Source organism: Bos indicus x Bos taurus, chromosome 3 (genome assembly GCF_003369695.1).
Source record: "Bos indicus x Bos taurus breed Angus x Brahman F1 hybrid chromosome 3, Bos_hybrid_MaternalHap_v2.0, whole genome shotgun sequence".
Classification (NCBI taxonomy): domain Eukaryota; kingdom Metazoa; phylum Chordata; class Mammalia; order Artiodactyla; family Bovidae; genus Bos; species Bos indicus x Bos taurus.
Genome location: NC_040078.1, coordinates 67,623,429 through 67,647,271, shown reverse-complemented (window position 1 = coordinate 67,647,271; position 23,843 = coordinate 67,623,429). Strand labels below are relative to the sequence as shown.

The 23,843-nt window shown below is 35.8% G+C and overlaps 1 protein-coding gene across 1 annotated transcript in view; it reads right to left on the bottom strand.

The window, feature by feature from the left end:
* The window catches only part of PIGK (phosphatidylinositol glycan anchor biosynthesis class K), a 140,414-nt gene that overhangs the window by 69,772 nt on the left and 46,799 nt on the right, over window positions 1-23,843 (bottom strand). The window contains exon 9 of the mRNA XM_027536849.1: window positions 18,283-18,455. Within this exon, the coding sequence (XP_027392650.1) occupies window positions 18,283-18,455 (173 nt within the window). The remainder of the gene's footprint in view (window positions 1-18,282; window positions 18,456-23,843) is intronic.

The window sequence follows — 23,843 nt, the reverse complement described above, 5'->3', positions numbered from 1 at the left end:
ATAAGCTGTACTGGTCACTCTGTCCCCATTACTGATACTCTGAGACCAAGCCCAGATTCTTCTAACATGGAGGTACACAACTTTTTTCCTGCAAAGGGCCAAAGACTTTCTGGCCATAAAGTCCATATTTTGGACTGGCCATAAAGTCTCTATCACAAGTACTCCATTATAGTACAAAACCATCCATAGACAATATGTAAATGAATAAAGAAATGAATGTGGCTTTTAAAAAAAAAAAAAACTTTACTAGACAGGCAGCAGGCCAAACCTGGCTCATAGGCCATAATTTGCTGACCTTTGCTCTTGTTGCATCTAGAATCAGCAAGTGTATCCAAAGGGAAAGTAGCTTGAAATTGTGTCAGTTCACCACCATCTCCAGAACTGTCAACTCTCACCTGGGGTATTCTTCAGGGAATCACACCCTGAAGATCTTTATTGCTTCAGAACTATAAGACTAAGAAATTCAGTTGTTTTGTTTTCAGAAGTTTTCTGCTCAGCAGTTAGCTTTCCTTTAGCTTCAAAATTTGGCAAATATTTTGAAAGGGAAACTGGTCATGTGATTGAGGCAAATATCTTAAAAGGGAAACTAATTTCTGATTGAGTAACAAGTGGGTCACCCTAACCTCACACAATCACCAAAATTTTTGCTGGTTTCTCTGTCCACAAGCAATGAATGACCCACTGCCTGGAGCAAACCCATATTCTCAACCTTTGGCCTACTCCCAGAATCAGCAAATTAACTCAGTGGAAAAGTGGTCACAGACTTTCAGCTCATCTCCGAGAAGTTTTCCCAAATCTGTATTTTTACCTTCTCTGTCCACATTGCTTCTGTAGCCTTTAAAAGTATTACATTTGGCTTTTCTAGCTGTTTTTGGTGGAATCATAAGCCTAGTGCAAACTTTTTCCTCATTCCAGAATCAGAATCTATATCCAACTACTTCTGATAATTAAAATGTTCATTATCATTTACTTCTAAGTATTTTTAAATTTTCCATCATTTTTATTTATTCTAAGAATAACTCAAAAATGTGCTTTTAAATTTCTACACATATATATACTAAACAATAAAATATATAATCTTTTTTTGCTATTGCTTTTAACAACTATATTGTGATCAGAAAAACATGCTCCACATTACAAACACTTTATAGTTGTTAAGGTGTGCTTTTTGGCCAACTATGGGTCAGTTTTCTTATGGTATTAATACAGACTTGAGAAGAATGTTTATTCTATAACTGTTGAATCTATCAGTGAATCATGTTGCTCATATCTTTGGGGGAATCTTTCATCAATTTCTGATAATATGATATTGAAATCTACTAAAGTGGTGAATTTATCAAACTCTTTTGTAAGTTACATAAATTTTAAAAATATATATTGTGGCTATGCTATTAGGTAACTAAAAGCTTAACATGCTTTTATCTTTCTAATGAGTAACTCTTTTACCATCAGTTGCCCTCATTATGTTTATGGTGCCCTTTCCTGAAGTCTATTTTATCTAATATCAATATAACTATACAAGCTTTCTTTTGAGTACCAGTAGTTTGGTAATGCTTTTATTTTCAGTATGTAATGTCATTATGTTTTCTGTCTGTAGTTAGATTTCTTTTTTTCCTAATATGATGATCTGTCTTAAACTAGGATTAACTCACTTAAATTTAGTGTTATAAGCAACTTCTAATTATAATTGTTTCCCTACTTTGTAGTTTCTACTCTTCCTTTTTTTTCTGTTTCACCTTCACTGCTTTGCTGCCTCCTCACTGATTTTTTTTAATTCCATTTCTTCCTCTATCCTGTTTTTTTAAATCTTATTTCCTGTTTCTAAACAGTCAGAAGTACTTTTTAATATGTAAAATGCATACTTACCAAACCAACAACTTCCTGTTCTTTCTACATACTGCTATTAAAGACATCAGTACTTTGATTAATCTTACTTCCCCAAATAATTATCATCATCACTACTATCACAATTATAAAACATAATCCGTTTTTACCGCAAGAGTCGGACATGACTGAAGCCACTTAGCATACACTTCCATTTCACTACTTTGTATCAGATCTCTCTCTTCTGGCTCCTTTGCCTTCTTCAAGAAGTGACCCCTTTAGATGTCATTTAAGTAAGAAAGTATTGATTCAAAATACTCTCCGCTTTTCTATATGTGAAAATGCCCTTATTTTTGTTCATTCTGTAAAGATAGTTTAACTGGGTAGTCAATTTTAAGCTGATAGTTAACTTTTTAAAACCCATTCATCCATAAATGGACGTGCAGCCATTGAATCTCACACAAAGCCATGGTAATTAAGAATTCCAGATTTCTATAGCAGTAATTATAGGGAACCTTGCCTTCTATGTTTGTGTACCGCTTGGACTTTAGGTCCTTAAATCCAAATTTTTCTCCAAGAGATTTCCTTATCATTGAAGAAAGTGGAGCTTTCTACTGAGCGACTGTTCAGCAATAGATATTTTTTGCCTCACAGATTAAAAAAAAGCCTTCAGTAGGATAAAGAACGTCATCTTCTGTAAAGACATGTTGGATTAAGGTGCAGCTGGACACATCATGGATTGGCTCCAGGAGAGCTACCCCACCCACTGATACTTGTTTTATAGTAAAGCTAAGCAGGCCTTGCAAAGGAGACAAAGAATCTTAGCTTATTGCCAGCTGCTTAGGAAAGATATACAGGCTTTCCCTGATAGCTCACTTGGTAAAGAATCCGCCTGCAATGCAGGAGACCCCAGTTCAATTGCTGGGTCAGGAAGATCCCCTGGAGAAGGGATAGGCTACCCACTCCAGTATTCTGACCTGGAGAACTCCATGGACTGTACAGTCCGTAGGGTCGCAAAGAGTCGGATATGACTGACTGACTGACTTTCACTTTCACTTTCACTTTAGGGAAGATGCATGTTTGGAATATCAGCTGTGACTATTTAAAATCATTATGGGAAACTGAACCTGTGCAGCCTCTTTCCCTTAATAAGGAAGTGCCAACAGTTCTAGCTCAATCTGGAAAAAATCAGAAATGCAAGTCATCAAACAATGGTGTCTGTCTCCACACTACTTTCTTGGTAGCTCAGCTATGTATTTAAAAGTGCTTTTCTTTTATGCCTATTAAAAAGGGTTTTTTTTTTTCCCCCTATACCTGTATAACATCTAGGTTTTTTTATAATAGAAGACTATTTTAGAAAAATTGAGTCAGCAACACTTCCAAAAGTGAAGTCAAATGATTGTTCCTTATTAATTTCAAACCTTCAAGCCTCTCTAACTCATTTATATTAATTTCTTGTTCTAGAAAAATGCAATGTTATATCTATTTCTGACTATTACAGGGTATTCCTTTATTGAGAAATGTTTCATTCAAATGGAATTTCTCATGTTCAGAGCCCCTCACTAGCAACTTTCATGTATTCTTTACTATTAGAGTTACCTAATATCTGGATACTCAAGGTTTATTGTGCCTAATTTCCAAAGATTTAGGAAAGAAAATTACCTTTAACATTAAAAGCATACAAGATGCATTTTAATCATCTTCACTGATTTAGAAGATATGTATTACAGAGTTTTAGCACACTAAAGTGAAATTACTATGAACATCAGTTATTTTTTAAAACATAAATTAGAGCTTTCCCTAACACTGAACACAAGATTTTAAATGTATACATCATGTTTATGCATAGCAATTTGAGCAGCTGCAACTCCTACTGCAAACAACAGAAACGGGGTGGGGCATCTTTAAGCCAGAGATTGCCTAAACTCATAATTTATGTCTAATCATGTAATTCATTATTACCTGTCTCAGTACCTTAAAGTGCAAGTACAAAATACTCTCCTAAAGCATGCAATCCTCCTACTCCATCTCTCAAGCTACATACTTTTAATACATATATTTTTGGTGTAACAAAATTAACATTTTAAAAATTATATATAAAAAAAGGCTCTTAATATTGGAAGCTAAAATGAGGTTGATCAATCTCATTGAAAAAAGACATTCCATAATAATATCAACTGCATGTCTCTCTTGGTGAAAGTACTTTCAAAATAATATGCGACAATTTCATCAAACAAAAGACAGTGAAAAGTCTAAAATATTACTGAATATGATAAGAACTTTGAATATTTGAAATTCATGTAGACAAAGATGAAGAATAATAAAGTTAGTCACTGTGGCATAGATTAATGTCATCTGTAGCTCAAATGAAAACTGTCGATCAGTGTTCATGAAGAAATATAATATTAATATGTTCCCTGTCTCATGTAAATATTTCTCACATAAATATCAAATATAAAGTACCTGATAATTTATATCAGGACAAAACAAAAAACCAAATGAATTTTTAAATCTCCTGCTTTTTATTTTTATGAGAAAATCAATTTTGAAATAAGTATTCTTAATTACCTGCCATCTTGTGGGAAATTATCTACAACATTTATAAAAGACATACTTTAAATAATATTTATTAAGGTATATAATTTAATAAAAAATCATATAAATGACACTTTACTTACAGTTTTATGGTACAGTTTGGCTTTATTTTACAAAAACAGTTTGTCATGAATGTCAAATCATCCATTATTCCTGAGAAAAATCATAGTATTCTAATAAGCAATAACTGTGCCCCAAAATTGATATCAATCATGGGGATATTGCTAATAAAGACCTTATGGTCCTCCCCCTTCATTTATCCCCCCACAATAAAACCTACAGATACACTTAATATTATGAAGTCAGAATAAGTATTCTGAAAGACTGATAGACTACAATAATGAACTAATACTTAGAATTATTGGTATGCTAAAAACACAATGAAATAAGCATAAAGTATAAAATAGTGTTTTTAAAAAATCAACTACATGAGTAAGTATGGGAAGGCCAACCTAAGAATAATTCCTGTCAGAATGGGTGATAAGTGGCATGCTGGTAAAAATGAAAATCAAGTTATATAGAGCTACTGTAGTAAATCAAATAAAGATGGTAAAACTTCCATTCTATCTTTTGCACTGGAAGAGAGACATCAGTACGGTTGTGATGAGTTTTATGTGGAAGGTCCTTAGAAATACACTGACAGAGTATGCTCATTTTATATACCTTATCACTAATTCTCATAATAACTCTGAAGGTAGAGGATAGATCACCCTTCTACAGATAAAAGTATCTGAGTTTCGGACAGATTAAGTCATGTGCCTTAAGACATAAAGCCAAGAACAAAACCAAAACTTGAATACAAGTCCATTCATCTCCAGACTCTTTCTACCTACTGTCTTAAAGCTTCGATCTAGCACCAGAAGGAATAATTAGGCAATACTTCACCTGAAAATATTTAGAAACCATGTAATGAGATATTGTGATTTCAACAAAAGTGGCAATTTTTAAAATGGGATTACTGATTTATGTTGTTAATATAACTGTCTCCTGCCTTTTGCTTTACCTAACAACTAAAATCCTAACGTGTAGCATATGAATTAATTTTTTAAAAATTGAATCCAGTTTTCCCCACTGATAAATTATAAAAACTATTTTATCCTTATTATTAATTTATCATAAATAATCCTCACACATTTTAAAATTTTATCTGATCCTTTACTTTCTTAATTACTTTAAATATAAATTAATTCCTAAAAATATGCCAGAAGAGTAGCAATTCAAAAAGATTCTATAGATTTACCTACTTTATAGCCAAAATTCCACATTACGAGGTTTATTAAAGCAAGACAACTTACATATACAAGGTACTTTTACCACACTTTTTTAAACTGACAATTCAGTATAAAAACTCTCTTTCTTCTGCTAATGGTAGAAAGAAAAAAATACTATGATTTATTTTAAAGTATAGCCTACCTCACCCTTTAGCATTAAAAAAAAAAAAGCCTTCCTTATACACAAATATGTAATTCTACTGCCACCTTCTGGTAAAACACAATTTCTCAATTTTTAATAGTACTTCTGACTATAAAGTGATAAACCTTCAGATATGAAATATCTCCTTTCCAATATTAGATTAATAAAAAGCAGAATAAATTATTTTTATAAATGGCAAAATTATACTAAAAATAGAATTCTATCAATAATTTTACAGTACATGTAATATATTCTCTCAATGTTAACACTTACTGAGCACTCTACTATTTGAGCACTGAAGAGCTTTACAAGCAAAATAAAAATCAATTATCTTAATAACCTTTATAAAGTGGAATGATTATTCCCATTTTACAGAGAGAATCAAAGAAATCAAGTGGTCTGCTTGAGGTACATAGCTATTAAATGGCAGACTCTGAATTTAGAAGCAGATTGATTCCAATGACCCTGCTGTTGATCAATGTGTTCTAACAGCCTCTGTAACATCAGATAATAGATATTAATAAGTTGACTGAACTCATTTAGGACATTAAATCTTAATTTAGTGGGGTAAAGCAACAATATTACAATTAGTGAGGAAATTAGAAGAGCCACAGAACATAGAATTAAAGAATTCAAAGAAACCATAAAGGTCCCACAGTCAAATTTTCCATATAATTGAAAACATTTTTCAATTTCCATATAATTGAAAACATTATTCTTTAAACATTTAGTCAATGGATTAAGCTCTAATGTCCTATTTTTACAAATAATTATACCATGTCATTTTGAAATCTTTCAAAATTAAAAAAAAAAATTTATGTTCAGTGTTTAAATTTAATTTTGCTCTGACACAGTTTAACATACTAAAAAACACCAGCTAGAAATTACTATCCTTAGTCAACATAATATTTACTAATTTATATTCAGAGAGGTTTTACTTACACAAAAGGATATACTACATTCTACTATACTATTTCTATACACTGATTTCTTAAAAGTCATAAACCAATTCAATGAATTTCAATTTCACATAGTAAAATAAATTCTGCAAAAAAACTTCCCATAAAATAATCAACACATTATTTTTACACTACAACAGTAAGAACTTTATGTCTAAAAGCTTTTGCACAGCAAAAGAAACCATAAACAAAATAAAGAACAACTTATGGAATAGGAGAAAATATTTGCAAATGATGCAACCGATAAGGAATTAATTCCCATGGTATACAAACAGTTCAGACAGCTCAATATCAAAAAAACAACAGCCCAATCAAAAAAATGTGCAAAAGACCTAAACAGACATTCCTCCAAAGAAGATACACAGGTGGCCAACAAACACATGAACAGATACTCAATGTCGCTAACTATTAGAGAAATGCAAATCAAAATTACAATGGGGTATCACCTCACACTGATCAGAATGGCCACCATAGAAAGTCTACAAATAATAAATCCTGAAAAGCGTGTGGAGAAATGGGAACCCTAGCACTGTGGAGAACATGCTGCTGCTGCTGCTGCTACTAAGTCGCTTCAGTCGTGTCTGACTCTGTGCGACCCCATAGACAGCAGCCCAACAGGCTCCCCCATCCCTGGGATTCTCCAGGCAAGAACTCTGGAGTGGGATGCCATTTCCTTCTCCAATGCATGAAAGTGAAAAATGAAAGTGAAGTCGCTCATTCGTGTCCAATTCTGTGCAACCCCATGGACTGCAGCCTACCAGGCTCCTCCGTCCATGTGATTTTCCAGGCAAGAACACTGGAGTGGGGTGCCAGTGCCTTCTCCAGGGAGAACAGTATGAAGATTCCTTAAAAAACTAAAGATAAAGTTATCATATGATCCAGCAATCCCACTCCTGGGTATAGATCCAAAACTGATGAAAATTCTAATTCAAAACGATACATGCATCCCAATTCCCAATGTTTATGGTGGCACTATTTACAATAGCCAAGATGTGGAAACAACCTAAATAACCACCAAGAGATAAACGGATAAAGAAGATGTGGTATATAAATATAATCAATATTACTGTCATAAAAAAGAATGAAATAATGCCATTTGCAGTGACATAAATAGACCTAGAGATTATCATACTAATGAAGTAAATCAGACAGACATATATAATTACTTATATGTGGAATCTAAAAGATACAAATGCACTACAAAACAGAAATACTCATAAACACAGAAAACAAACTTATGGTTACCAAGGGGAAGAGATGGGGGAGGGAGGGGAGGAGGGAGGGGGACAATTTAGGAATTTGGGATTAGCAGATACACTCTACTATTAACACAAATAAAATAAACAACAAAGTCACACTGTATAGCATAGGGAACTATATTCAGTATCTTATAATAACCTATAATGGAAAAGAATCTGAAAAAGAGTATATATATGTGTTGACATGCATAAATAAATCAATTTGCTGTACACTTAAAACTAACACAATATTGTATCCAACTATACTTCAATTAAAAAAACTTTATGTGTATGTAAAATTACAAAATAAATAATGTAACCATCAATTTTGGTATCTTTATAAATCAACCACATGCATTTTATGGTCTGATATTCTACTTTAATGAGCTTCTGAATAACTGCAACTAACAGTTATAAATAACAATATAAAATAAATGGCCAAATAAGATGCTTGTTAATATAAAATTATAACAATGAGGAAGTTAATCACTTTGAAAGACAGAGTAGTATGTAGAATGCTGCTGCTGCTAAGTCACTTCAGTCGTGTCCAACTCTGTGCTACCCCATAGACAGCAGGGATTCTCCAGGCCAGAACACTGGAGTGGGTTGCCATTTCCTTCTCCAATGCATGAAAGTGAAAAGTGAAAGTGAAGTCGCTCAGTTCTGTCCGACCCTCAGCAACCCCATGGACTGCAGCCTACCAGGCTCCTCCATCCATGGGATTTTCCAGGCAAGAGTACTGGAGTGGGGTGCCATTGCCTTCTCCAAGTATGTAGAATAGTAGGGGAGAAATCCTGTCAACCATTATTTGAACCATTTTGATGAATCTTTGGTTCATAAAGTTTCATAATCATATCAATTCACTATGAGCAATTTTCAGTGAATTGTTTCATCACAAAGCTTCATATTCCTCATATATTATTTTGGCCAAATTTCATGTTTCTACTGAATGTGTACATTTAAATTTTATCTAATTTCCTAGTAAACATTACAAACAGAGACTAGAACTCATATGATTATTGATATTTTATTTCCATATAAATTTTAGAATCTGTCAATCTCTACAGAAAAAAGCCTGCTGGGATTTTGACTGGGATTGTGTTGTTCAATACCAGAATCAATAAAGTCCAAGAATATAGTCAATATAAAAATTAATTGTACTTCTATATTTGAGCAACAAATGAAAAATAAATTTTTAAAATATCACTTAAAATAGCATCAAAACCAAAAATACTTAGAGATAAACTTAACAAAAAGTATGGAAAACTTCTCTACGAAAACTATAAAACAATGCAGAGAGAAAATACAGGAGATCTAGATAAATGCAGATATATGTTCACAGATCAGAGCACTCAATATTGTTAAGCTATCTATACTTCTCAAATTAACATATGAAGTCAATCCAATTTCAATCAAAATTCTAATAGGTTTTTTTTTAGAAACAGACAAGTTGATTCTAAAATTTGTATGGAAACAAAGGATCTAGAATAGTCAAGAGAACCTTGAGAAAGAAAAACTGACTTGTAGGACTTAGAAAAACAAATGTCCTCCAACTGGTGATTTCCAAGACTTATTATAATTCTAAAATAATTAAGACAGTACAATACTTCTATAAACAGAGACACAGTTCAATGAAACAGAATACAGTCCAGAAACAGACCCACACATATACAGTCATGTGATTTTGACAAAGGCATCAACATAATGCAATAACGAATTCAAGTTTTTCAACATATGGTGTGGCAGTAACTAGTTAGTCATATTTTAAAAACTGAACCTTAACTCCTACCTAACACTATACTCAAAAATTAATTCAAAATAAACCATAATCCTAAACATAAAAGCTAAAACTATAAAACTTATAGCAGAAAATAAAGGAAAGTCTTTATGACTTTGATTTTGCTTAAGAATCCTTGCACAGAGGAGTAAATAGTATGAAAGGTATTAAGCTTAAAGTAAAGTGATAAATGAGCTTTATCAACATTAAATCTCCTTCTCTTCAAAAGATATTAAGAATATGAAAGGAAAGCCAAAGACTAAGAAAAAATATTGCAATACATATATTTGACACACGACTTGTACCCAGAATACATAAAGAAATCTTACAATTCAATAAGAAAACAACTGTTTTTTTTTTAAATTTTTCATTTTGTACTGGGGTATAGTCAGTCTCTCCCATAAGGAAACTTCAGTAAGTCTCTTATCCTTCTCCATCAGAGGGCAGAAAGACTGAAAACCACAATCACAGAAAACTAACCAATCTGATCACATGGACCACAGCCTTGTCTTAACTCACTGAACCCATGAGCCACGCCATGTAGGGCCACCCAAGACAGATGGGTCATAGTGGAGAGTTCTGACAAAACGTGGTCCACTGGAGAAGGGAATGGCAAACCACTTCAGTATTCTTGCCTTGAGAACCCCATGAACAGTATGAAAAGGCAAAAAGATAGGACACTGAAGGATGAACTCCCCAGGTTGGTAGGTGCCCAATATGCTACTGGAGATCAGTAGAGAGATAACTCCAGAAAGAATGAAGAGATGGAACCAAAGCAAAAACAACACCCAGTTGTGGATGTGACTGCTGTTGAAAGTAAAGTCCGATGCTGTAAAGAGCAATACTGCATAAGAACCTGGAATGTCAGGTCCACGAATCAAAGCAAATTGGAAGTGGTCAAATAGGAGATGGCAAGGGTGAACACCAACATTTTAGGAATCAGTGAACTAAAATGGACTGGAATGGGGGAATTTAACTCAGACAACCATTATATCTACTACTATGTGCAAGAATCCCTTAGAAAAAATGGAGTAGCCATCATAGTCAACAAGAGAGTCTGAAATGCAGCAACTCGATGCAATCTCAGAGATGACCGAACGATCTTAGAAATGCTGGGCTGGATGAAGCACAAACTGGAATCAAGATTGCCAGGAGATATATCAATAATCTCAGATATGCAGATGACACCACCCTTATGGCAGAAAGAGAAGAAGAACTAAAAAGCCTACTGATGAAAGTAAAAGAGGATAGTAAAAAAGTTGGCTTAAAACTCAACATTCAGAAAACTAAGATCATGGCATCTGGTCCCATCACTTCATGGCAAATAGATGGGGAAACTGAAAACAGTGACAGACTTCATTTTGGGGGGCTCCAAAATCATTGTAGATGGTGACTGCAGCCATGAAATTAAAAGATGCTTGCTCCTTGCAAGAAACGTTATGACCAACCTAGACAGCATATCAAAAAGCAGAGACATTATTTTGTCAACAAAGGTTCATCTAGTCAAAGCTATGTTTTTTCCAGTAGTCATGTATGGATGTGAGAGTTGGACTATAAAGAAAGCTGGGCACCAAAGAATTGATGTTTTTGAACTGTGATGTTGGAGAAGACTCTTGAGAGTCCCTTGAACTGCAAGAAGATCCAACTAGTCAATCCTAAAAGAAATCAGTCCTGAATATTCACTGGAAGGAATGATGCTGAAGCTGAAACTCCAATATTTTGGCCACCTGATGCAAAGATCTGACTCATTGGAAAAGACCCTGATGCTGGGAAAAAATGAAGGCGGGAGGAGAAGGAGACAACAGATGAGATGGTTGGATGGCATCACCAACTCAATGGACATAAGTTTGAGTAAACTCCAGGAGTTGGTGATGGACAGGGAGGCCTGGAGTGCTGCAGTCCATGGTGTAGCAAAGAGTCAGACACGACTGAGCAACTGAACTGAACTGAACTTTTAGCTGATTAGCAAACAATGTTGTCAAAGTTTCATGTGAACAGCAAAGAGACTCAGCTATACATATACATGTATCCATTCTTCCCCAAACCCCCTCCCAACCAGGTTGCTACAAACACTGATCAGAGTTACATGTGCTATACAGTAGGTCTTTGTTGAAAATAACCCAGTTTTTTAAAAATGAGCAAAAGACTTAAACAGGCACTTCATGAAACATATACGAATGACCAGTAAGCAACATGAAATGATGCTCAATGTCCTTAGTAACCAGGGGTTTGCAAATTAAAATCATAATGAGATTATCACTACCTGTCTAGAGAATAGCTAAAATTAAAAAGACAGTACCAAGTCTAATTAAGGACATGGAACAACTATTTGCAGAAATGCAAAATGGTACAATGACTACAGAAAATAGTTTGGAAGTTTCTTATAAAGCTAAACATGCATTTCCATATGAACCAGCAAACTTACTCCTAGGTATATTTACTCAAGTGAAGTGAAAACTTCGGTTTGTATACAATGTTTATAGTGGTTTTATTTAATTGCCTAAAACTGGGGGGCAAATGTCCTCCAATTGGTGAGATACACCAATAAAAAGGCACAAACTAAAGATATATGTGACAACAGGAATGAATCTGACATGCATTCTGCCAGTAAAAGAAGCCGGAGTAGAAAATTTTTAATAATAAATTGGCATGGTGATTATCCAACGTGCATGCATTTATCAAAACTCAGAAATATACACTAAAAAAGGGTAATTTTACCAAACTAAAAAAAGAAGAAGAAAAAAAAAAAAAAACTACAGGTGCATCAGTTCAGTTCAGTTGCTCAGTTGTGTCCAACTCTTTGAGACCCCATGAATCGCAGCATGCCAGGCCTCCCTGTCCATCACCAACTCCCGGAGTTCACTCAGACTCACGTCCATCGAGTCAGTGATGCCATCCAGCCATCTCATCCTCTGTCGTCCCCTTCTCCTACTGCCTCTAATCCCTCCCAGCATCAGGGTCTTTTCCAATGAGTCAACTCTTCGCATGAGGTGGCCAAAGTACTGGAGTTTCAGCTTCAGCATCATTCCTTCCAAAGAAATCCCAGGGCTCATCTCCTTCAGAATGGACTGGTTGGATCTCCTTGCAGTCCAAGGGACTCTCAAGAGTCTTCTCCAACACCACAATTCAAAAGCATCAATTCTTTGGCACTCAGCTTTCTTCACAGTCCAACTCTCACATCCATACATGACTACTGGAAAAACCATAGCCTTGACTAGACAGACCTTTTTTGGCAAAGCAATGTCTCTGCTTTTCAATATGCTATCTAGGTTGGTCATAACTTTCCTTCCAAGGAGTAAGTATCTTTTAATTTCATGGCTGCAGTCACCATCTGCAGCGACAATATAAAATGACTTCCAAAAACATAGTACTATAGTATGTAAGAGCAACAAAACCTAAGGTTTAGAGATACCTGTTTAGGTGATGTAACCAAGATGAACGGCAAGAAAGCAAACTCCGTTTAAGAGAAGGGAAAATGGTTAACTTTGAGGAGGAGTGAAAGGGCAGAGACTGAGAAGGGCTGTAAGGGATGGGGGATCTTCTGGTATACCAGCTTTGTTCTAATTCTTTCTCTGGTGGTTACATGAGCAGTTGCTTTCTGATAATTCACTGTGCTATCATTTATACTTTATATCGTTTTAAAAGCGAGCAAGGCAAGTAAACTCAGGGTAAATTATAAAAGAATAAAATAATATGTATTTTTTAGAGGTAGGAAGCATTCCTGGATTTATATTTTGGCTACACCATTTGTTAGATGTGTGACTTTAGGCAGGTTTCTTAACCTTTCTCAGTCTCACTTTACTCATCTGTATAATGGGAAAATTTTACCTGCCTCATAATTATGTGAATTAAATGGGATTAATGTAATTTTTACTTGAGGGTATCCGCCTAGCTTCCAAGTTTATTTTGGAAGGTTCATCTTATCCACCTGGGGATGGCCCTCCAGTAGCCTAGATTTTGTGTCAAATGACCCCACTACTGCCCAGCTGGGTCAGAGGTGAGCAACTGACTCAAGCTGGGCTACTCAAGAAGCCCCCTGTGGAGCTTAAAATGGAGGGTGAGCAAGTTAATTCTCTAGTTGCACTTTATCATCAATCTTTGTTCAGTCGCTAAGTTGTATCCAACTCTTGGCAACCCCATGAACTGCAGCACACCAGGCTTCCCTGTCCATCACTATCTCCCTGAGTTTCTTCCAATTCATGTCCACTGAGTCAGTGATGCTATCCAACCATCTCATCCTCTGACACCCTCTTCTCCTCTTACCCTCAATTTTTCCCAGCATCAGAGTTTTTTCCAAAAAGTCAGCTCTTCGCATCAGCTGGCCAAAGTATCATGATGAACAGAATGGATATAAAGCTCCAGAAGAGCAGTGTAAACACATTCTATGCCCTACATTCAGAGTAGGAGAGAAAGAAAAGCCTAGAACAACACAGAGACAGAGCGAGTAATGCCCACATTTTTGACTGATTTCTGCTTCTTGATTCCAGTCACTTACTGGAAGCTACCCTTGGGTCCCATAAACACAGAATACCTATATAAGAAATATCTTTAAGGAAATAATGCTAGCTCAGGTTGGATTCTATTATTTTCAATCCAACAAGGCTAGGCAATAGTCCTTATATAAAGCATGAAGCACCCAGAAAAGGCTCAAAATCTAGAAACTGTGGCAGGAACTTTCTGATCTTTGACTGACTACATGAGCTGCAGACTTCCTTACCCAGCCCTTGAAAGAGTTCTACTCTGGTGTCCAAAACATAGACTGACCTTGTTAAGGTCATTTTCATCCCTCTATCTATAAGAAATCTATAAGAATAGCATCCAGCTCAAATTTCCCATTAGATTCAAAAATTTTAATTGCTAAAGACTGCCTCAAGAGAGAAAGAAATTCTATAGTATGACAGAATAAAATTACAACAGCCAAAAATTAATAGAATCAAATGCCTAAATTTAGAGCATAAAGCAAAAGTCAGACAGGGTAAGATGTCACCTAAAATTGAGTAAAATTTGAGTATTTATACTTGATATTGTCCAAGATTTCATTATTTCTTGGACAATGCCTACAGAATTTACACTTCTACATTTTAGTGTGGGTATTTTTACATTCACAAGCTATAGGCTATTTTCCCTAGGGTACTCTGGTACACCAAGTAACGTTGACATGGACTTATTACTATATTATAGAAAGTCCAACTGTTTGAGGCTGTTTGCTTATTTATCAAAGTCAACCTATGTACACTGGGATAAAACAGTTCAGAATCAAGTTATATAAGGCAAGCTTATTGCAGCCATTCCTTATTTTGCCTCATTTTAATAAATTAAAGACACAGTAAGACACATGGTGAAACAAGTGTTGTCGCTAAGGTTATGATTATCACTTAAGTATATGACTGTACCTTATTCATATAATACGTGTATGTTGGAAGACATATTAAAAAACAATTATTTCATATAGCTACTTCAGTCAATTTTATGTTTTAATGTTCTCCATTGTATTGGAATTTAGTTTAGCTTGCTCTAATACACAAAATATGAAATATAGACAATCTGGAAAATGAGTTCCATTATTTTCCTAATATATGTAGAAAATATTATTTTTAAAAGCTTAACTGTCGATTTTAATAACAGTAATTGTATTGATGTTTTAACCTAAGATCTGTAAAATTACATATGCATTCAATCCCCAAATTTCCTTAATAAAGTAGCTTTTTGTGATAGCTGATCTCTAAATATACTTTTCTCTAAACAAACATCCAACTGCCACTCATATTTGCATATAAATAGCACCTATAATAATGAGATAATATTTGTATCACCCAAGAAAAAATTTCTGGAATATGTTGAGAATTGAATCCTCCTAAATTAATTAGATAACAAGTATCAGTAATTATGAAACCATCTGTGAGCAATGTTCTAAATAAAATTTATTCATAAACACTAGAGGGTGCTCAAATTCAACAGTGTCTGCTCATTGCTGAGCATCTGAAAGCAACAACCCTGTTAATCAACTATATTCCAATATAAAATAAAAATTAAAAAACAAAATACAGTGCCTGATATCTGGCATTGATGCTTAAAATAATTTTCTCCTTAATTAAAGATAAATGAAGATAATTATCAGCACCAACTTTTGCTTTTGAATTATATAGAGAGATACTTCATGAGATAAAATTTCATCTTTCCAGAATATATAATAGAACTTAGTAGAATTCCACTGAAATCATTTTTATTGTACAACTATTATATTTAATATTGTGTTAAATGAACAGAATAGAAAATAAGTACAGAGGAAGTATAAAGACAGTCCTTATCACTATAGGAAATTAATGCAATATTCAGATGGTTAACAAAAGGTGTATCCCATATATTATGGACTTAGGTTCAAGGAAAATTACAAAATGAACCTGGTAAAAGACATACAGTAGCTCAATTTCAATTGCTAAGTATTAAGGTATAGTTTACCTATTTTACAAAAGCAACTTAAAAACAGTATTTAAATAATAAATAAAAGTAATACTGTTGTTGGATATCATCTGTTGTCTCGAGAAAATATTTTTAAAGCCAACAGACATAGGAAATTGAAAACGAAAAAATCTAGACTTTGAATATCATAATAGGAAATAATAATAAAATCAATTTCAAATCTTCATAAGAAATACATTTACTACTAGCTTTTAAAATTTATTTCTAAAACATTCACAACCTCAATTACAAATCTTTGAAATTTTCAAAATTTAAAGTAATTTATATGTTGCCATTTGGCAATCCAGGAAAGCTCCCTGGAGTATGTGTTTCCAATAGATAGCATGAAACAATTCCAAATAACAAAGCTGAATGGCAAACAATATCAATTTCTATGTATTTCAAAAAAATAAATATTAACTGAGATACTACTTAACCCCCAACAAAGTATGTTGCCTTTAAAAATGTTTACAGAGAAGAAAAACAGAACACTATCTATACTTCTGAAGTCACATAGCCAAAATTAACGAGTCTCTCTCAGTCTCTCACTCTCTTTCACACACACACACACACACACACACACGCATGCACACACTACTCACTCACACACAATCCACTCCTCAAGAGGAGAGTACTTGGAGTATACCTACCTCTCTTTCTCTCATTCCTTTCCCTAACTAATAACTAAGGGACCCCAGAGAAATCCTGAACAGTGGGACCTGTTCATAAAAGGCCACTTCAAATTTACAACAGCCCCAGATAAACTGTTTAATAGAATACAACACTAGACAAAAGCCAGAGATAGGCTTGAACCAGACTCATAAACCACCCAGACTCTGGGAAACAAAACACACGGCAAAGAACTAATCAGACTGCTGGAGTCCAGAGAAATCCTGAAAACAGAAGCACTGTGCTAGAGTTTGAAGTACACATTTGGCATCTATATTCTCCTGGTACTGATCTCCTCTTTCTATGTTTATCTCCTTGCCTCTGCCAGATTCCTAGGGCCTATTATACTCTAAATGCCCAGCTGCCAGCTTCCCTATTCAGTGTTACGTCATTTAATACCTTCTACTGCAATAGGTGACAAAATACACATTTGTTAGAGAGTATTAATCTTTGAAATGTCCTGCCCAGTTATGAAGGTCTTCTGAACCAGCATATACACCTCTACTGACAGAAAAGTATGGCTCAGACATAATCAGTTGTCAGGGAAGTTTTCATCTTTTTAAAAGCAAGTCTGAATTCACACTACTTACAAACATCATATTTTGGAGCTACAGCATAACCCTGATCAAGATCTTAGCTTGTCACTGGTATTTAGAGCTTTTGCCCATTAATCTGAAAAGCAAAGAACCAACTAAAGTGAAGAATGGGTAGAAAGGTGTAATTTTATTTATAAATACAAATATTCATCTCATTATTTTTTTTTTTTTTTTCCCTAATTTTATTTTATTTTTAAACTTTACATAATTGTATTAGTTTTGCCAAATATCAAAATGAATCCGCCACAGGTATACATGTGCTCCCCATCCCGAACCCTCCTCCCTCCTCCCTCCCCATACCATCCCTCTGGGCCGTCCCAGTGCACCAGCCCCCAGCATCCAGCATCATGCATCGAACCTGGACTGGCAACTCGTTTCCTACATGATATTTTACATGTTTCATTGCCATTCTCCCAAATCTTCCCACCCTCTCCCTCTCCCACAGAGTCCATAAGACTGTTCTATACATCAGTGTCTCTTTTGCTGTCTCGTACACCGGGTTATTGTTACCATCTTTCTAAATTCCACATATATGCGTTAGTATACTGTATTTATGTTTTTCCTTCTGGCTTACTTCACTCTGTATAATAGGCTCCAGTTTCATCCACCTCATTAGAACTGATTCAAATGTATTCTTTTTAATGGCTGAGTAATACTCCATTGTGTATATGTACCACATTATTATATCACATAAAAATTTACAAACCATGAGACTAGAATACTCTATTCAAAAAATAATTTAAGATGAATACCTGCTTTCCACGACTCCTGAATCTGGCTGCAAACTAATAGTCTCTGTTGTAATTTCCACTTTCCGTACACTTCCAAAGAAATCAGTTATCAGGACATTTTTAGGATCCCTCTGAAAAAGATCAGTGCGATGTCCAGGAGTAGACACACACAGACTTTTGGGGCATACCTGAAACTGAAAAAAATATGTATAGCAATAATGAATGCGCATGCTTACATATTCATACAGCTTATATTAAATTCATTAACACAACATTGTAGTTCTAAAGATTAAACTTTCATTGCTACTGTACTGCTTGACACTTTAGGAAAGCTTTACAGACATTAGAATAGGTTATTGATAAAACAGGAAGCTGGCCAGGGAGGAAAACAACATTCCCTTTTTTAAATCATATGCTACAAAGTATGAAAGCAAAAGTGTTTAGTCCCTCAGTCGTGTCCAATTCTTTGAGACCCCATGGACTGGAGCTCACCAAGCTCCTCTGTCCATGGGATTCTCCAGGCAAGAATACTGGAGTGAGTAACCATTCCCTCCTCCAGGGGATCTTCCCAACCTAAGGATGAACCCAGGTCTCCTGCATTGCAGGCTGATTCTTAACCATCTGAGCCACCAGGGAAATTTATGAGAACTCACAGGCAACACTAGGACAAGAAAACTGCTTTTTTCTGCATCTATATCCATCTCGGTAGAATGATCTTACCAGAGCAATTTTTTAAACATTTTGCAACCATGACCCTTCATTCAAATTTTAAATTCCAATAAAATATTTACTATATAATAGACAAGTATGTAAAGAAGATGAAATCAGAGCTGCTCTGGACTGCAAGAAGCTAAAGCATAGCCTTGATATCCATCCCCCTGTCCTCCTGCTGTGAAGCTACATACACTATTCTAAAAATCAGGTACCTTTCTTAATTTATCCATAAACCCAAAGAACCTCAAGACACCCTAGTGCTCCAAGGAATAGTCTGAAAACTACAACTTCATCACTACACAGATCTCACAGTAACTTCTAGGTCAATCTTATACCCGATACTCCACACCAGTGAACTGCCAAGGACCCCTACCAGACACTTGGTCCATGTTAAAAGGTCCTTAATATTTGGTCCTGTCCAGAACCATCTAGAATGAACTAAATATGCTCATGGACATTTGGACAAGCCAAATTTCAAGGATCCTTTGCCATGGACCAAATGTCTTATGGACATGTTGGGCAGGATCAAATGTCTGCTAACCCCAATGCCAGACGCAAGTTCATTCACTATGCAAAGCATAAAAAGTGCCCACTATACATATGTCACATGGTTACCTTTCATAGAGGATACAAAAACTGATAAGACTTGGGTCTTCTCTTCAAGTCTAGTCAGAGATGGATAAACATAGCAAGGTAGGGAAAAAGGTCGGAGAAGGCAATGGCACCCCACTCCAGTACTCTTGCCTGGAAAATCCCATGGACGTAGGAGCCTGGTAGGCTGCAGTCCATGGGGTCGCTAGGAGTCGGACACGACTGAGTGACTTCACTTTTCATTTTTCACTTTCATGCATTGGAGAAGGAAATGGCAACGCATTCAGTGTTCTTGCCTGGAGAATCCCAGGGATGGGGGAACCTGGTGGGCTGCCGTCTATGGGGTCGCACAGAGTCGGACACGACGGAAGCGACTTAGCAGCAGCAGCAGCAGCAGCAACAGGGAAAAAGGTAACAGGTTCTAATTCAGAAAAAAATAAACTTCTAAGTGTTTGAGGATAAGAAAAAAGAGGGAGTGGGACTTAAGCTATTTTTTGAAAGAAACAGGAAGATTACAGATGGGAAATAAGAGCATTTCTAATAAAGGAGCAGCTGTAGAGATGTATAAGGCAAAGAACCCAGCTTGGCAGAAGCCCAGGCTATCTGAAGGAAACCATTACAGGCCCAGACACCACAGAACTTGTGCACCTGTGGCAACAAGACTATGTGCATAGGTAATCACCAACACGACAGGAGAGGGATGGGGAAGGGCAGAGCAACTCTAATTTATAGCACACAGGTGTTCCAAGAACCATGTGAAGCAGTTTGTAGATATTCTCATTTAAGTTTACCAATAACTTTGAGGTATACAAAAATTATTATCTCCCCTTCAAACTAAAGCTCAAAGAGCTTAAGTAATTTGTATAATATCACAGTGCCTTCCAGATTCAGGAAAGCAATAACAGGAAATAAGAAGAGTTCATGATATAAATTAAGAAGCAAAGGAGGAAAAAATGGGTAGGGGAAGGCTAAGAAAGTGAAATGTCAAACAAGGACAAAACAGATGGAAGGCTGAAGAAACAAAGTAAAAGATAAAATAAACAAAGATAAAATTAAAGTTCTAGGTATAGTGAAGGTACTCCTGTGTGAACAACCTGGTGGGCTTTGTTAAGTACACAATAAATATTTTCTTCCTTGCTGCTAAAAAACAAATGAAAAACATACTTTCACTTTTTAAAAAAACTGAATTATAACTGAGACAATTACATTAGTTTCAGATGCACCACATAGTGATTTGCCATTTTTGTACATTACGAAATGGTCACCATGAGAAGACTAGTTACAATCTGTCATCATACAAAGTTATTAAACCATTGACTATATTCCCTATGCTGTACATTACACTGCTATGACTTATTTACTTTATAACTAGAAGTTTATACTTCTTAATCCTCTTTACCTATTTCACCCGTGCCTCCCCTTAACTCACCCATCAGACAACCATCTGTTTGCTCCGTCTCTGACTCTATTTCTGTTTTATTTTTTAGATTCCACATATAAGTGATAGTATACAGTATCTATCTTTTCTCTCACTTACTTCACTAAGCATAATACCCTCTAGGTCCATCCGTGTTGTTGCAAATGGCAAAATTCCATTATTTTCTTTGGCTGAGTAATATTTCATTGTATATATATACCACATCTTTACTCATTCATCTATTGGTAGAGACTTACAGTTACTTCCATATTTGGCTGTTGTAAATAATGTTGCTATGAACATCGAGGTGCATGAGAGTGTTCTTCCCTAGTCTGTATTCTTACTTCCCTCACTGTAAATTAACAAATAAGCAAGCATAGGTTTATTTCTGGACTACCTATTCTGTTTCATTGTTCTCTATATCTGTTTTTGTGCCAGAACCATACTGTTGTTAATTACTTTTTTAGTTTGAAGATCTAATTGACTCTCTCAGGCCAATTCATGAAGTCAGGCAGCATCCCATCCAGCAACTGAAAGAGTTCTCCGAGGGGTTGTACAAAATAGGTTTTCACAGGAAGAAAGGTAAGGCAAGGTAGCTATTAGCAAAAAAAAAAAAAAATTCTTTTTAGGCCAGGATATCTCCCTTTCTGGGGGGAGGAACAATAAAAAGGCAAGAGTTTTATCATGCAAACTGCGTCTGGGGTGATGGGGGATAAAGAGAAACCATAACATTTTTGCTTAATTCCCATGACACCCAGAGATGCTGGTTCCAGGTTCATAAATTTTAAGTCATACTTCTTCATTCCATTTCTGACCTTCCAGTCTTAGGGAGATCATTTGCTTGGTGGTCGGCAGCTATGAATATGAATTTAAAGCTTCTGAGAAAATACAACCCACCATGGGGACTACTTTGATTATTATAAGCAGGATTATCCCCAGTGCTTAGAATGCACTTCAGAGTCATGGTCCCCAATACTCAAACCAACCAAAGACCCCATTGAAGGAGTTAGCCTCTTAAGCCAACTGGCTTGCTCAACGACCTTATGTAATAGAGTTTCACCTTCCATAGACGTGTCAATCCAGGTATAGCAGGTAATACTAGCCATAGCACAGATACCTCCTGGTTGACCTAAAAGATAATCAAGGACTATTCTATTATCAAGAACAACTACAGCCACAGCCTAAGAAAGCTTTCCAGGCAGCTAGCGCTTTTTCAATGGGTTCTGCAATACTTTCAAGAGTTACGGAGAGGCTTCTGATCATATTCTCATTTTTATTTACTCCTTATCAGGGAAACTTGCCCTGCCAAAGGAAGCAATTTCAAATCCTAAATGCCTTCTGGTAGGTCCTTTCTAGAACAGACAGGGGCACAGTTAGATAACCTAAAAGGTATTATCTGCTTATATACCAGTCATCTAGGCATTCATAGACCCAAGGAAAATAACCATCACAAACCAAGACAAATCCTATCAGGGCACAAACTACTTCTACTTAGGTGGCACTGTTAATGGATTCATTTGCAAGTTCTGCTGCTTTTGCCCATCAAGCCAATGGTCAATTAGATTTTCTCCTAATCTGAAAAAAGTTGTTCTAAATACCAGAGGTTATCCCTCTAAACAATGGCTTGGGAGATATGGATAACAGTGTTGTCTTTCCAGGTAAATGCCAGACTAAAGAAGGGAAAGCAAAGAAGAAGAGCTTTCAGTTAAAGTATGAAGTATTGATCTGTCATCATGGGCAGAAGCAGTCTACATCAATGTGAGTTATTTCTCTTTTTTGTCAGGTTGATTCGGAGGTCTCCAGCATTTGGACAGGACCAGATGTCAGACAGAATCTTCCTTGGCTCTGAGATGTGTACCCAAGGCTAAATACCTCTTAGTTTTGCAGCAGTGTCAGCAGTCAGAAATACTTGGTAAGGTCCCTTCTGATAGGGCTCAAAGGCTGCCTTTGTTCTTGTGCTGTGCTGTGCTGTGCTTAGTCTCTCAAATGGGTCTGGCTCTCTGTGACTCCATGGACTGTAGCCCACCAGGCTTCTCCAGCCATGGGGATTCTCCAGGCCAGAATACTGGAGTGGGTTGCCATGCCCTCCTCCAGAGGATCTTCCCAACTCAGGGACTGAACCCAGATCTACCGCATTGCAGGCAGATTCTTTATCGACTAAGCCACCAGGGCAGCCCAAGAACACTGGACTAGGTAGCCTATCCCTTCTCCAGGGGATCTTCCCAACCCAGGAATCGAACCAGGGTCTCCTGCATTGCAGGTAGATTCTTTATCAGCTGAGCTACCAAGGATGCCTGCCTTTGTTCTTAGTGATTTCAAATCAAAATGATGAGAGGAAACTGGAAACATTAATTTGGTGAGTCATTGTCATCTGAGGAAACTAAACAAATACAGGATCCACTTTCAGTTTACAGGTACATAATAAGACCAGAAAGACAATTAGAGTCCATTATCTATAAAGGTACAAATATAATTTTTTCTCTCTATGATTACTTGATTTTTTAAACCAAGATAATCACAGTAAAACTAATCTGTCTGTATTAAACTTGGCCTGATTTTTACAGAAGTGCAACAAGAATAATGATTGACCATGTAAGTTCTTTTTTAAGATTGCTTCGCTGGAACTTTGGAAGCAAAGTACCCGGTTGATTTTTCCAAGCAGTTTTCTTAAAACTGTCTGGTCATATCTGAGTTGATGTACACCTCTCTCAACTATAAAACATTCCAGACAAAAGAGATTAATACAGTCAATATTTCTAATTGTGTCCTGTTACAAAGAGAATGAAAATAAGAATATTCACTAAGAGTTTCTGAATTTGGGGGATCAGATAGGAAGAAAAAGTAAATGTTTCATCCTTAT